Here is a 15,546-nt window from a genome sequence, read left to right as displayed (position 1 = left end):
ATGATTTGTTGGGTAGCCATTCTTTGATTCAGGGAATGAAAGAGAGGTCAGGGAATAGTTATCCAGTCTCTGTTCTGTGTAAGAGATCTCAGTGGTTGCTTGGCGGGTAAAAGAGATGGGATGAGCCCTGGACCTAAGAGTCAGAGAATCTGCTCCGCCAAGAATTATGTGACTTCGTGAGAACGCTGACGGGTTTATAGGGTTTTGTTCTTTTCAGCTACACATTGATTTCTGGACTCTGCTTTGAGCCTCCTGTACTTCTCTTTCCTGGGCTCAGGACTGAACCCGTGGCTGACCTGTCTCGAAGATGGGCTCTGGTCCCTCCCCGAAGCCTACTGCAAGTTGGAGTGTGACGCTCCTCCCGTTATCCCAAATGCCAGTGTGCTCCTGCCTCCCTGCCCCCAGCACAGCCATGACGTGGGCTCTGTGTGTAGATACGAATGCAAGCCGGGCTACTACGCCGTACCGAGTGCGGACAGCAAAGTCAGGAGGTGAGCTGGCTTGTTCCTGGGTCTCTGTGCTTCTCTCTACCCTCACGCTCTCATTTGTAAATCCTCTCCCAGACTGTTGCTTTGGAAATAATATTAAGACCTTCTGGGTGGTCCATTGCTTCTTGTATTGGTTTGTTTTTCTGTATAATCTCTCTTCACCTGCATGGGCATATGCCACAGTCACACAGACAGGTTGACCAGGTGTGCTTTCTGGAAGGCTATTCCTTCCCATAGGATATCCCACAGCCTCACCTCGGTGATTTCAAAAGAATCTCTGCCCTAATTATCGTTATCCTTGAAAGTAAGTGTTGAGAGCTTCTCAGGTGTTGTCACCTGAATCCAGCCGTGAGAGGACCATCCTCATTGGGTCCGTTGGAAACTTGCGATGGTGGCTCTGGGAGACACCACCTGTGCTGGTCCCAGTCCAGCCATTTATTACCTGTGTGATGCTGGGACGGTTTCCTTCTCTGCCTTAGTCTTTCTCATCTGTAAAATGAGGATAGTAACAGTAATATCTACCTGACAGGGCTTGGTGTAAGGACTAAATATATTAATCAATTAATAAAATACAAGGTCTGGTAAATTTATTTATTTATTTATTTTTAAAAATTTTATTTATTTATTTGACAGAGAGATCACAAGTAGGCAGAGAGGCAGGCAGAGAGTGGGAAGGGGGAAACAGGTTCCCTGCTAAGCAGAGAGCCCAATGTGGGGCTCGATCCCAGGACCCTGGGATCATGACCTGATCCAAAGGCAGTGGCTTTAACCCACTGAGCTACCCAGGCACCCCTGGTAAATTTATTTTTAACACATAAAGTATATGAGCCATTAATATTATTGTAGTCTCTCTGCTTTCTCCCTGCTGGACTTCCTGTGTTCATACTCCTAGACCAGGAAGCCAGGGGTGCCTTTCTTCTGATCAGAAAGAACAAAAGGAAAGACTTTGAAGAGAGTCCTGCTGGGCTTCAAATCCCAGTCATCTTCCCTTTATATCAGCTGAGTAACCTCAGGCAAGTTACTTAACTCTTTGGGTCTCAGTCTCCTTTGTAAGTTGAGGATCATGCCCACATCAGAGGCTTGAGTGGAAGATGAAATGAGACAATCACATCCAACCCAGAGTCTGCCTTGTGCCAATTGCTCAATATACGGTTTCAGAAAAAGGTTTTTCTGAACAACAACAAAAACAAACAAAAAGTTTTCAGAAAAACAAACTCCTTGTACTCAGTAAAATAGTAGCTATTCTTTCCCTATCATAAATTATGTCTGTATAGGACAATATTCAGTTCATTTCTTACAGGACTTAATTAAAAGTCTGTCCATAGTAGGTTTTTTTGTTTGTTTTTAAAGATCGTTTTTGGTTTTGTTTTTTGAACTAACAAGATCCCAGCTGTGGCGTTACCAATGATGCCAAGACACACCAGCTTTGCTTATAAGTTAAAATTCTCTAAAGGGACAGAAGAATATCAGGAAACTTGCTCTCTGGCTCGCACGTGCCCTTCACCCCACCATCTTACTATGGGGTGGATTGAGTCTGGCTTTGCCCAGCACCTTGCTCTCCAGAGAAAGCCCAGCCTTCTATGTGGGAGGGAGGGGAGCAAGTCAGGCGAGAGCCAGGCTGATGAGAATATGAATAATACTGATGAAAAATTCATAAGAAGCAGCACCCTGGTTCAGTGGACTCTAGCAGATATAGTCAACAGTTTTTGACAACCGAAAACACATTTGCATGGGATTTTCGTAGGATCTTGATCAATTTGCATAGGTACCCACTGATAGGCATTGAGGACCCAGGTGATCTTCAAGCGCTAATGGGATTACAACTCCTCTAAAGCCAGCTGTTTTGGGGCTTCCCCCACCCCTCATTTCCTGCCTTCCTTTACACAGACTTGCAGCTGACTCAGGTGTCTGCAGAACAGGGCAGCAAAGAATAATGGAGGGGGAGAGGAAAGTCTCAGGACCAGTAAGAACTGAGGGAGGAGGGATGATTTCCAGCTCCATCGGCCCACGGCTGAGCTGTGTGATGGGAACGAGGCTTCCCCGCCAGAACTGTAGACTCTCTGCCTTACCCTGCGCCTCGGACGTGGGCAGCTGCCCCAGCCCCGGCAGGGGCACACAGAGGCCATTTGTTGGCACAGCTTTTCTGGTTGAGAAACTGGGAGCTTGCAACATCGGCATCGGTTTTGGCATAAACATTTATATTCACAGACATTATGCTGAGGAAAGATTAAATTATTTACCACACTGTGTAAACTGATTTAAATCTTGGTTTACACCTGTTTACATAGCGGGCGGCAGATTGGTCATCAGAAGTTTGCAAGTCAGGCGTAAATCACTGTCACTTGCGGCTTCTGTTTACCCAACGAACTATGTCAGCCTTGTTCCTCGCTTGGTGGAAAGAGCCCAGAGTTATACAAATAGGGCTCTAAATTTCTTTCTAGGACATGCAAGCAGGAGAAGAAGAAATTGAGAAAGTGGGCAGGGAGATCAATCCAGATGGAACGGGCACATGCTAATTTTATGCAGTTCTTCGAGGAGTGGAAAAAACCCACTTGAGGGTCAGATTTGTGGTTTGTTGTCTGCATGACTGAACAAACGACTCCATATCCACATGTCTCAATTTTTGCATCCATAATGTGAGGGGTAGGAATTTCTATCTAACAGTGTTATTTTGAGGCTGAAAGGAGGTAAATGTTCTAGAAGCATTTTATCACCTATGATGTTCAATGTAAGTACCACGTATTGCTTTTTGTTCATTTCTTTTTATTTATTTACTTTTTAAAAGATTTTAATTATTTATTTGACAGGCAGAGATCACAAGTAGGCAGAGAGGCAGGCAGAGAGAGCAGGAAGGGAAGCTCCCTGCTAAGCAGAGAGCTCAGTGCGGGGCTCAATCCCAGGACCCTGGGATCATGACCTGAGCCGAAGGCAGAGGCTTAACCCACTGAGCCACCCAGGTGCCCCTGTTCATTTCTTTTTAAAACAAGGAAAGAGCTACAAAAATGTCAACAAGTACATTCCCTTCCTGCTCTTCTCAAGTCTATCAAATGTTGTTTCAAGAGAAAAGAAAGACGAGTACTGGATCTGACTTTTCTCTTTGGATCAGGCCATCTAAGTCTTGTTCCATTCAGCTCAGAGGTGGCCGGGAGGGCATAGCTGCAGCTGGCAAGTTCATCATGTGCAATGCTCTGTGCTGGTCTGAGGAGACACATGCGAAGAGGATCTAGGCTCTGACATCCAGGAGTGCACAGCCTCTGTGCTCCCTCTTTCATCTGTTTTATTTTCCCTTGAAGCAAAACAGAGGAGACAGCAACACCTCACCCCTAGATTCCTGTCCTCTTCTTCCCAGGATGTGAAAGTGGCATTGCCCACCCTGGATCTAGTCCCTGAGGACAGGGAAGTGCAATGGCTTAGGCCTGGGTCAGGGACTCTGACTTTGAAGTCCTAGCTGGAGTCAGCATCACCCAAGTCCATTGGATTCCCCAGAGGGAAACTGAGAAGGAGGGTAAATGAATATTGGTGGAGCCAAAAAAAAAAAAAATAATAATAGTAATAAAATCAATAAAACAAAAATAAATATCCATTATGTAGTATAGCTACCCAGTGCTATAGCCATATCATGAAATAGCATACTACCATCGAAGATGTTAGGAAGAAAATTAAAGACATGGGAAAACATTCACGATACAGTGTTAAGTGGATAAAAGCAAGAAAGTAGCTGTTATAAATGTTATAGTCTCTGCTTTTCAAATTAAAAGAATATTTTTATCACTTTTATGATAGCTAGAAATGCTTATGATATTAGTAGTTGTAATCTCTAGGTAGTAGGCTTATCTGCTTATTTATATTTGCTCAATTTCTTGATTTTATGAGACAAATTGATAAACAGTTTAAAAACTAAATAATGAAGTGAGCAATTAAGAGCAGATTATAGCAATTTGTCAAGGCAGAGAGTAATCAAAGGAAAACTAGGCATCTCTCTCTAAATAGGTGAACCCAGAAGACACCAGCACTCCCAAGATGGCATGAAGAAAGGTATATGAACTTTCCACCTTATATGCAGATCTTTCTATGTTTTGAGGACAGAACTGTCTGTATTCTCAAAGACCACCTCATACATTTTCTCCTCCAGTCCTAACACCTCTTCCCAAACTTCCAGCATATCACCTCACTCCCCAAAGTTAAGAGTCTACCCAGCGGTGGGCAAGCTAATCTATACCCCAAACACACCCTCCTCCTTCCTGCTGTCCAAAATGAAGTTTGCCGCCTTTGCTCTGGACCCCATCTCCTTTCTTGGGATTTCTCTCCATCCATTTACCTTCTTCCCTACATCGGAGGCATCTCTCTTCCTCTTGCTTATTCCTTCTCTTTCATTATGCTCAGGTTTCTCCCATGTTGCAACTCAAATGAGCAGAACCTTTCCTTGATCCCCTGTCCCCGCCCCCAACTACCACTCTATCTTTCTCTCTCCTTTCACAGCGAAACTTCTAAGAGTTATTTGTATTTACTCTCTCTAGCTTGCTATCTTTTCTCTCCTTCACCCTTGGACATTCATGTTTTTACTCCTGTCTCTTCACTAGAGCTGTGCCTGCCATGGATCTTTCTGCTGTCAAGTGCAGTGACTCTTCTTGGTTCTCAGGTTACTTGAGAATATTTGGTTTAGGTTGTGGTCACTATGAGAAATAGGTGTGGGTGTTGAAGCTCTCCATAATTTGGTTTGGATGTTGAAACTAATGATATCACATATAAACTAAGAGACTCTGAAAAGGGTTATTACTCACATAATGAGGTCTTCTGGAAAGTGAATGGGAGGATCCCAGGTTGACCATCAAACTACTGGAGAAACCAGGGAAAGGAGAGGGCCTGGGGTTTTATGGTGCTTGGGGACTAGGGCTTATGTCATGTGAACAGAACCTGTGTGGTTTGAACTTTCTGCTGAGGCCAAAGGAGGAAGCATCCAGCTTTCTGATAGGCTTGCTCAGATGTGGGAGATGTTGGGTCTTGAAAACTGTCGCAAACATTAAAAATGGAGTCAGGCTTTTTTATTATAACATAGCTGGCTACACTCTGCTTGAAACTTCTTCCTTGATTTTGTTCTTTTTCACTCCCTGATTTTCCTCCTTCTTCTCTATTGCTTCTCAATTTTATTGTCTAGCTATCTCCCCTCTGCCCATTTCTTCAAAGTTGGTGTTTTTCTGAGCTTACTTTGCTCTCTTGTTCTACACACTTGTCTGGGAAGAAGCTCATTTACTCTGTAATTTCATACATCACCCACATGCCAATGGTTCTTACATCCACACCTCCTACTCTAATCTCTTCCCTTCTGGGCCATAAGGACCATTAGAACAACTGATTGTGGATATAGCCACTTAGATATCACATCTGCATTTTAAACTGTTATTATATAAAACAGAGCCTATTATAATCTATTTCAAACATCAACATCCTCTGTGTTCTCTGTGATTGGTCAGACCAAGAACCTGCACATAACTTGAGACTCTTCAGTGTCCTTTACCCCCAGTCAAGCCAGTCATCAACTTCCATCAAGTGTTGTCTTACTGACTCTCAGGTAGGACCATTTCTCCCCATCTCTATTGCCGCTTCTCTGTAATATGCCTCCATCCTTTTTCACTCTTGAACTGGTCTTTCTGACTCTAGTCTTTTTCCCTTCAATACCTTCACCACTTTCCAGCAAAACTGATCTTCAAAAAACAGAATTCCAATTACAGTTTTCCCCTACATAAAATAGAGTGGCCAGCCATTTCACTAGGAAAATTTAAAAATCTTAAAATAGTTTCCATGTGGGCATTGCTTACTTCTGTAAGGCTCATTGCCTACTTGCTTCCCTGGGAGACCACTTCCCTTCAACTGCTCTTTTTCACTCCCTGATTTTCCTTCTCCTTCTGTAGGCTCTCCTACCATTGGATTGATTTTACTTCGTTATCTAAGCCATGGCTTATGTGCCTCTTGGCCAGAACTCTCCCCAACAGTGACCTTTGCCTTTGCTGACTCTGACTCTTACAGTTTTAGCTAGGAAGACTACCAAAACTCCCCAGTCTGTAAGCACTGCCCTTCCCAGGGCTACATTGCACACAGAGCTTCCTTGACAACAGCATCTACCTTGCTAAGTAGAAATGGTCTGGTTACTTGTCTATATTCTCCAAGAGACCAGAAATATTTGTTTAGCTTCATGTATCCAATAGCTATGACATTTATTGGTAGGTACCAATAAATACTTTATGAATGAATGAAAATAAATGTTAGAAAAATATTATGGAATTTGATATTAAAGTTGATACTAACCAATGGTGAAGGAAAGGCGACAGTTTCCTATGAGGCGACAGTTTCCTATGAGGGAGTGGAGATCTCTATTTCAAGGGCTTTAGAGTCTAAAAAATATATATGTGTATGTTTCTTTTTTCTAGCAATTGTCTCAGTAACAAGGAAGGAATTGTCTTCTCCAAAGACTGTTTACTTTTATCTGTTCAGCACACATATAAACTTGATTAGCACAACTCTATACAAGTTAGTAGTCACACAAATGGATTAGACCTCTCAACAAGCTCACAAGAACAACAGTTCTCATACCTGGCTGCACATTAGTATCATTTGGCAAGATTTTAAAAATCTTAATATTCAGCTCATGCCCCAAACCAATTACATCAGAATCTCTGCAAGTGGTACACAGGCATTAGTGTTTTGCAAGGCTTCCCAAGTCTCTCTAATAAGCAGCCAAAATCAAGAAGCACAGGGTTCTAGGGGAACCTTTGTTTCTGTAAGAACAGTATCAGTCATGGGATTTTGACTTGTCTAAAAATATCCAGAGTAATGTTTTCTTCTTTCAAAATTAGTATAATTGCACTTTTGCATGCCAGATTTTTACATGTCTCTTTGGGGCTTATTTATATTTTGAGTTAATCAAAAGAATACAAACAATTGTAACTCCAAAGAAATTGTAGTAGTTTCATGAGTTCTTTCTTACTGACATTTTACAACACATCCACAGGCTCCTTTAAGCTGCTTTCTTTGCCTTCCATACAATTTCCTTCCACATACACATCATTGTTCATCACCCCTTTGTTGTTTCATTAACTTGACTTCTCAGGAAGCTAAAATAAATGTGCTTGACTTACAGTTTATCAAAAAGACCGTATTATATTCTCCCTTATCTTTCATGGTTTCCTTTTTCTCATTAGGTGTTATCTTTATGTGGGAAGGTTAGATTAACCTCATTAGGACTCATAATCAATTTAACTTACAAATTATTCCAACCCTCTAACTTAGACAGCCTCTCCCTCTGTAAGTCATTCATCAAGATGCCATTTGAAAGGTGCTGCGGTAGTCAGATCTTTTTTAGAGTGATTGTAAACAGCCATACTTTCTGAGAGTCACTCACGGTATCTGCTTTTCCAAAGAACACAGATATATTTAGTTCTATAAACACAAATGCAGGTCAAGACTATAAAAAATAGGCCTCACATTAGGACTATTTAGTGTTGGTAAACCTCTTTAATGGGAGTTTGTCTCCTCTATTGGGGGGAGGGTTTGGGATGGTCATGGACAATACATGCGGACTTGACCCATCTCTACACACAAAGGTGGTTTGGTATGGCAGAGAGTTAAAAAGCTTAAGGCCTTGGCTCTGTTCTGTTGGGTTGATGATATAATAAGATGATAGTATAATATGGTATATTATGATATAGTAATGCATAGCTTGATATACTATAATAATAATAATATGCTTCAGTATATTATTAGACAGATGAGGAAACTAAGACCCAGAGTATCATTAGCAACCTCCCCACAATCACTCAGCTGATTTGTGTTCAACAATTCTGACTCCAAAGCCCATGTTCTTGGCTAAGAAGACTTTCAGTATTGAGCAAATTACTACTCTCTGGACCTTTTTTCCCTGCACATCTGTAAAATAAGGGGGAAGCTTGAGTGATTTCCAGCTCTAGAAGTCTGTATTTTATTTTCTATCTCAGTAGAATCAATGAGAGGAGTTAACACTTTGGCAGAACACCATTGAGAGAAATGATACATAACAATTTATTGCCACCAGAAAAAAAAAATAAAAACAAAAAGAGAGAAACTGTAATATATTACTGCACAGGCACAATATTAGTGGGTGCTACTTAAGGTAATACTTGGAGAACTCGGGTCTGAGTGAACAGTCAAGGTTTTATCTTCTTCCTCCAGATAGGTTTTGGTGAATTGTTCTCTACTCACACCCAAGACGATTGATCGGATCCTGGTCTTCCTTGAAGACTGAATATGGGTATATTTTTCAGATCTCTAAAATTGAGTTTAAAGATTAAGTACTTCCCTGAAACTTCCCTAAAGAAGAAAATTTAGTCAAAATGCTAGGAAGGCTTTCCTTAGTCCAAAATTCATCTCGGCTTAGTGGTAATGCCCACAGGTTCTGGGATTAATGAGATCCAAGTTTGAATCTTAACTCTGCCACCTATTAGTTCTTAGACCTTGGGTAAGTTACTGATCTACACTGAACATCACTGTTTTTATTTACAAAAAGGATATTAGGAAATAGAAGTACTTATAGCTTTTTATAAGGATTGAATTGGATAATAGATGTAAAGAAGTGAACACAGTTCTTAGTCATATGAAGCTTTAGGTCGGCAGTTCATGGTATTTTATCATTACCATTATCATCATCAGGTTAATGACCCTTGCAAAATGACTGTTGCTTTTGGTGTGTTTAGCAGGTAAAGTTCTTTAACAAGGAAAACACTCAGCTACATTTTTATCAGTGGCTATTGTCTCCCATCCATTGTTGATGGCCTATACACTTGAAAACAACATAGGGACAGAAAGACTGAAGCTGGCATTCCAAGTAGGACGTACAGGTCTTTGGTAATCAGGGCCAGTGGGAGAGTACCCTTCCTCTGCCTACAAAACACACACACACACACACACACACACACACACACACACAACACACTCACGAAAACAGGAAGTTCATGAAATTTTAAAAATATATTTGCCGTTCCCTCCCCCAATCAGAACCCTCTCATGCTGCTTTCAAGTCAGTGAGTTATCTAAATGCTACAGTAGACCATCAGAGGGAAAAGGGTGCTGTGGGGGGGGGGGACACAGAAATGAAATAGGCAGCAAGATAGAGCTGGACATACTTCAAAAATTGGGGCAGGTACATAAGGTCAGACTGTTTGGGGAGCAGAATGGAAGGGCATGTCCTGGAGACGTCACTTAGATTTTGAGACTCTTGATCTTTTTGAATTGTACCTTGAACTTCTGAGGTTCCACTGATTTTATTGTATCATAAAAAGGGAAAGAAAGACTTGGCTAATGAAATGTAAATGTGTAGTTTAAACAAATGCTAACCCTCTTTAAATATCCCGAATTTGCAATTTCTAAAGTCAGTAAAATAATCTACATAATTTTCAAAACTCTGGCCTCATAACATTGTGCATATACACATATGAATAGCTATTAAACCTATGGGTATGCATAGACAGAGACACATGTGCTACCTATGATTTGCCAGTTAAGGGACATACTATAATCTCTATGTACACTCATGCATCTGTGAGAAATAGAACTTTGTTTTCTTTCCATTAAGATGTTGTCTGGCTTTATAATTAGTGCTTACAGTAAATACATTCAAAGTTTATTCTTGGAATCCTCAATTCTCTTGCCATTGTAGGATAATGTGAGCTTTAGGCTAATTGATTACAGCCTCTTTTGGCATCGAAGTGACTAAACCTCTTTGAGCCTTGGCCACTCCAGTACACACCTGGGTGCAGGCCAGCTCCCTGCCGCAGGCTTCACGGGGCTCCAGCAATTGGCATGCAGGCCTTTACTTTAAACACAGAATTCGCTGAACTCATCAATTTCCCTGTGACCTTCAATCTTAAGCTAGAGAACATCTGATTGTAAAACTGTCCTTCATCTTTTGATATTTTATTGACTGCTGATTTATCTATTAATCAAGAAGAGTAATTTTCAAAATATTATATGAGATGGCAGTGGATTTTACACACACACACACACACACACACACACAAACACACATACAGAGCAGTAGGACTTTCTTCAACCCATACTTTCTCTCCCTGATGCCTTTTCTTTGCTTTTTCCCCCCACCCCCTGCCCCATTCTCTGTCTCAGGCTCCTGCTAATCCCTTCCTTTGGCCCGGTGAGTGACCATTTTCATTGTGACTTGCCTTTGCTGTCTAGAGGTGGAGTCAGGTCAGGCCAAACTGATTTATAAACCATCTCCTGAAGGACCCTAAGTGGGACAAAAATCTGAAGAACTGAGCAGGGTGGGAAGACTGAGTAGAATGTTAACACTGACCACTCATCTCACACACACAGGGAGAGAGAGAGAGAGAGAGCAGAGAGAAGGACAGAGGAGTGTGGTTGAGTAGATCTGTTACTGGAGATAATAATTTCTGCTGCTCATTGAGAATTGTTTGTGCTATTCATTTTCTTACATACCTTATATGCACTAACTTAAGTAATCTTCTAATAAGTCTCTAAGGATGCTATTATCAACCCCATTTTTCAGATAGGAAAACTGAGAAAAGAAAGCTGAGTAGTTTTTTTTTTTAAGCCGGAGATGTATTTAGAGCCACATCTGGAGTTCAAGCGTTCGTGTCCTGATTCCAAATCATCTGCTCTTCGCCACTGTATTCCTGATGGGAATCACCCACTACAGCCACTAAAAGCCTGCTGAAGGTCACTGGGACCTCTGACTCTGTCTTTAGTCAAGGAAAGTTTCGAGGAGAATGTTAACCAGCCTTTTCATTCTAGCCCACATGAAAAAGGTGTGCTATTAGGCATACTGCAGACATGGGATTCCCCCATGTAAAATCCACAAAATCCTTAGGTATATCACAACCTTCTAGAAGTCCTGATAACTCCTTAACAGGTTTAAGGAGTGTTGCTGTGAATTCTAGACAAGGAGGCACAGAAAGAGCTTTGCTTTCTGAAAGTGGCCAGGGACATGCAGTGATTGAATAGTTAGTTAATTCCAAGGTGAGGACGTGGATATGTGTTTGCACTGCGAGCACTTCTTGTCAGGCCTGTCTGTGAGTTGGACTGACCAGGAGCAGAGATGTAACAATACCTGAATACCTAGTATTCATTTATACATGAAAACTTGGTGAAGATAGGCAAAGGATTTCTTGCAATGGGAGAACCTGTCCTCTGAAATTGAATTCATACATTTTGTGGCCCCTTTCTTCCAGAATTTTGTCCCAGTTGCCTTCCGTCAAGCTATTTTCCTCCCCACAAAATAAAGCAAGATAAAACTGAACATATTTAAAAAATTAGGGTGGGCACATATATAATTTTCCCATTTACACTTGGCCAGGATTTCAAACAGACTCTACCTTTCACTCCTCTGGGTTCTTGCATGCATTAATCTTCTGGCAGGTATGCTCTTCTTCTCCTTCCCTGCCTAATTGAACCCATCTCTTAGGTTTCTTTCCTCGTGTCCTTCATGTCCCAGGGAAGTGCTGGGGGCTCCCTCTTTGGGCTCCTATAGGTCAGTATTCTGGTTCTCTTATGGTATTAGTATTTGTTTCTAAAACCATATGACCTAATGTAATGCATAGGCATGTAGTAGATGCTCAGTGAATATTTGTTGGCTGGATGTATGAATGGACAAATAACTGAATGATGAGAGGTGGGTGAGGCAAGAGATTCCTATGTAATAGTATTTGTCTTGGAACCAGTTCATTCCTGCATTGCATTGTAACCACTGGGTCCTCAAATATACACTGAAGGGAATGAATTTTAGAATTCTGCAATAATGTTAATTGCCATTGTATATGTTTGGGTTTAGATTGCATGCGTTGCAAAGACTTCAGAATATTTTGAAATCTGGGGGTAACCTGATTTGGTAGACGATAAACCCTGTTAGCTCTATGGAGAATTATGTGAGAGGCCCAGCAACTCATGCAAAAGAGATCAAGTGGGAGCTAGTGAACTCAAAATGAGGGAGGCTAAGGTTAGACAACTAAGGCAGGGCAACAAAAGTGGAGAAAGAGCCCCAAACTTGAGTTAGGTGTTCAGACCTGGGACAAGGCTTTATTGCATCTGCCAACTTGGAGGCCTAAGTTTTAGTAGCAGGAAGCCCAAAGACAGAAGTGAGGGATGGGACTTTGAAGTAGAACTATCTATGTACTTTTAGGACTTAGCACACTGCTCATTTTGACAGAGAGGCTCTATTTTACATGGAAGAAGAGCTTTGTACGGGAATTTTTTTTTTTTTTGAGTCGGAAAAAATGGAAAACCAAAGCCAATGTGTCTGGTGGGATGGTCCTACTAATACTAATTCTTGTCCAGTGGAGTGGACTGAAGCTAAACATTGAGGGCCTGCTCTGCAGAGGTTGGACTCGCTGATGGGCTGTGGACTGACCATGACCAAAGTCTGCCTGCTCTTTATTGAGGATATTGGCTTGAGAAACCAGGTCTGTAGTTTGTTAAGAGGGTGTCACACTCCCTGATTTTGGAAGTGCTGATGGTTTGCCCAGGGATGGGGTAGAGGATTTTGTCTTTTAACAGAGCCTAGAGTAGTGCTTCTCAAACTTGAATGTGCAAAGGAATCACTTGGGGATCTTGTTTAAGTGCAGATTCTGATTGAGTCTGTCTCAGGTGGGATCTGAGATTACGCATTGCTGACAAGCTCCTGGGAGATTCTAGTGCTGCTGTTCTGGGGGCCACACTGTAAGTGGTAAGGGGCTAAACTGTATTCTGAGTAAAGAGGCTTCAAATTTCAACTCAAAAGCTGACCCTGTGCCACACAAAACACTTAGCCAATGAATGTTTCCATTTCTGAATCTGTTATGGAAATAATGTGGTTACTCCTTGCTTTACCCCCCCCTTTTTAGGGGTGTTCTATGTGGTAGTATTTTGTGACATGCAGTATAAATGTATGAGGTAACAGGAGATAGTTTATCTGCAGCTCCATTTCTAGGAATAATGGTGCTTCCATACTGTGATTTAGACATTGGCATCAGATGGATCATGGTACCAATCCTTTTTCTTCCATTAACAAGTTAGATAACCCTAGACAAGTTATCCTACTTTTCTAAACCTTACTTATCTCATCTGTAAAATAAACATTTATATACCATACATTGTGCTGGAGAGTGAAGATATAATAGTAATAAGGTCTTATTCTCACCAAGTTTACATTCCAGTCGAGGAGACAGGAAATAAATTACTAAAACCAAAAAAACCTCAATATAATTAGAGTATGCATTCCTTGAAAGACACAGGTACTTTGACTAAAAACCAAAAATAACAAAAGTATAAAATAAGGTTGCTCTGGGGTGGCAAAAATTATTTTTAGATAGGAAGAAGAGCCAGTCAAAAGAACAAAAACACAAGCAGAAAGAATAGCACCAAAGTCCATTGGCAGGAAAGAACTTGGTTGTACTCGGGACTCTAAGTCCAATGTGGACAAAGTACATTAAAGAAAGTGAATGGGGTAGATGAGGTCAGAGAATGTGGGAACAGATTACGCAGGATCTTGTGACTGAGAAGTGAGAAAGTTTGGATTTTTTTTTCCCATACAAGAAGAGGAAATTTGAAATGTTCTAAGCAAGAAAATGGCATGATGTAATGTATTTATTTATTTTATAAAATATCTCTCTGACTGGTGTTTGCTAACTGGATAGGAAGTGATCCAGAGAAATGGGGTATCCAGTTAGGAGGTGAGAGGTGGGAACTTGGACTAGCACTCATGACAATAGAGAAGCAAGAGGTATGGGAATAGATTCTGGAAATATTTGGGAGGAAAAGCTGAGAAGACTTGCTGGTGGATTGAATCAGATCAGATGGGGGGGATGGGAAAAAGGTAAGATTGAAGGAGTAGAATCAAGGATTTTTTTTAAGTTTCAAATTTGAGCAACAGAGTAGATGATGGTATGGGGGTGGTAGAGGAAGAGCACCTGCAAAGATAAGGTAATGAAGAACTCCCATAATAATAGTCCTTCTTACATGAGGGGGTTAAGAATAAAATGATAGAGATATATATTCTTCTGCACAATTCCAGACCTTAAGTGCTCAATATTTTATTGTTTTTCTGTTATTGTTATTTTTCTTGAGGGACTACCCATTGGAGACACCAGATCCCCTTGATTGGTAAAGACATGATAACTCTCTTGGACTCAACAATCATATTTTTATTTTCTCCAGTGAAAAATAAATATTACTTTTGTGAAAACCCTGCAGTGGTGATAGAAAAATGGGGTAGGGTAGACTCATGTATGCCTCAAGCAACATCAATCAAATTTTCAGCCAAGTCTTGATTACAAGATCTTTATTTCTGGCAATGGTGTAAGAAGCAGAAAGAGCACAGCTGGATTTTCAGCACTAGGTGGATACCACGAGTTCTGGAAATTGGAAAAAGCATCTTATAACTTGGAAGTTATGGTGATTTGTCTGGAGTAGTTTGAAGGAAAATAAATACAGACCTTCCCCTAGCCCCAACTCCTCTCATGATGCCATTTACAGAGTAAGTTGTCTTGCTGTAACTGTTCCTGTTTGGTCTTTGCTAAGCAGATAGCCTTTTTAACCAGGGATGTTAGGTATGTGATTTTGCTCTCTTATTTCTACACCTAAGATTAATTTTTTCTGTAGATAGGTAGCATAGATTTTAGTGGTTTGCCAACCCGGCTCCATATAAAAACTGCTGGCCAGTTAAAAAAATACAGAGTGTAGGGCAGTCTCAGGACCCTTGATTTAGTAAGAGTGTCAGTCTTGTTTTTTTAAGTGTCTCCTGCATGATTGGTCTACAAATGTCACTTGGAAGCCATCAGTCTGAGGATTGGGGTGTTATATTATGATTTGAAAACCCTGCATTCTGTTCTTTCTTTTGCCAGTGAATTGCTTGCAAGGTGGCATTGTGCAAGTCACTTCATGGTTCCTAATGTGATAGTTTAGCCTCTTTTACTCCACTGGAATGAAGAAAATATAGACAGCTAATAGTCAGTGAGTAGAGAGTTTCATGTGAAGGACGTTTGGACAGGACTAGCAAAGAAGATTGGAATCCCTGGCCTGGTGA

The 15,546-nt window shown here is 41.1% G+C and overlaps 1 protein-coding gene across 2 annotated transcripts in view; it reads left to right on the top strand.

The window, feature by feature from the left end:
- The window catches only part of PAPPA2 (pappalysin 2), a 290,148-nt gene that overhangs the window by 213,830 nt on the left and 60,772 nt on the right, over positions 1–15,546 (top strand). For both annotated transcript variants that reach the window (XM_032319392.1, XM_032319393.1), the window contains one exon: positions 278–491. In XM_032319392.1, the coding sequence (XP_032175283.1) occupies positions 278–491 (214 nt within the window). The remainder of the gene's footprint in view (positions 1–277; positions 492–15,546) is intronic.

Source organism: Mustela erminea, chromosome 17 (genome assembly GCF_009829155.1).
Source record: "Mustela erminea isolate mMusErm1 chromosome 17, mMusErm1.Pri, whole genome shotgun sequence".
Taxonomy (NCBI): domain Eukaryota; kingdom Metazoa; phylum Chordata; class Mammalia; order Carnivora; family Mustelidae; genus Mustela; species Mustela erminea.
Note: the sequence above shows the minus strand (reverse complement) of the source record. Positions and strands in the feature narration are given on the sequence as shown.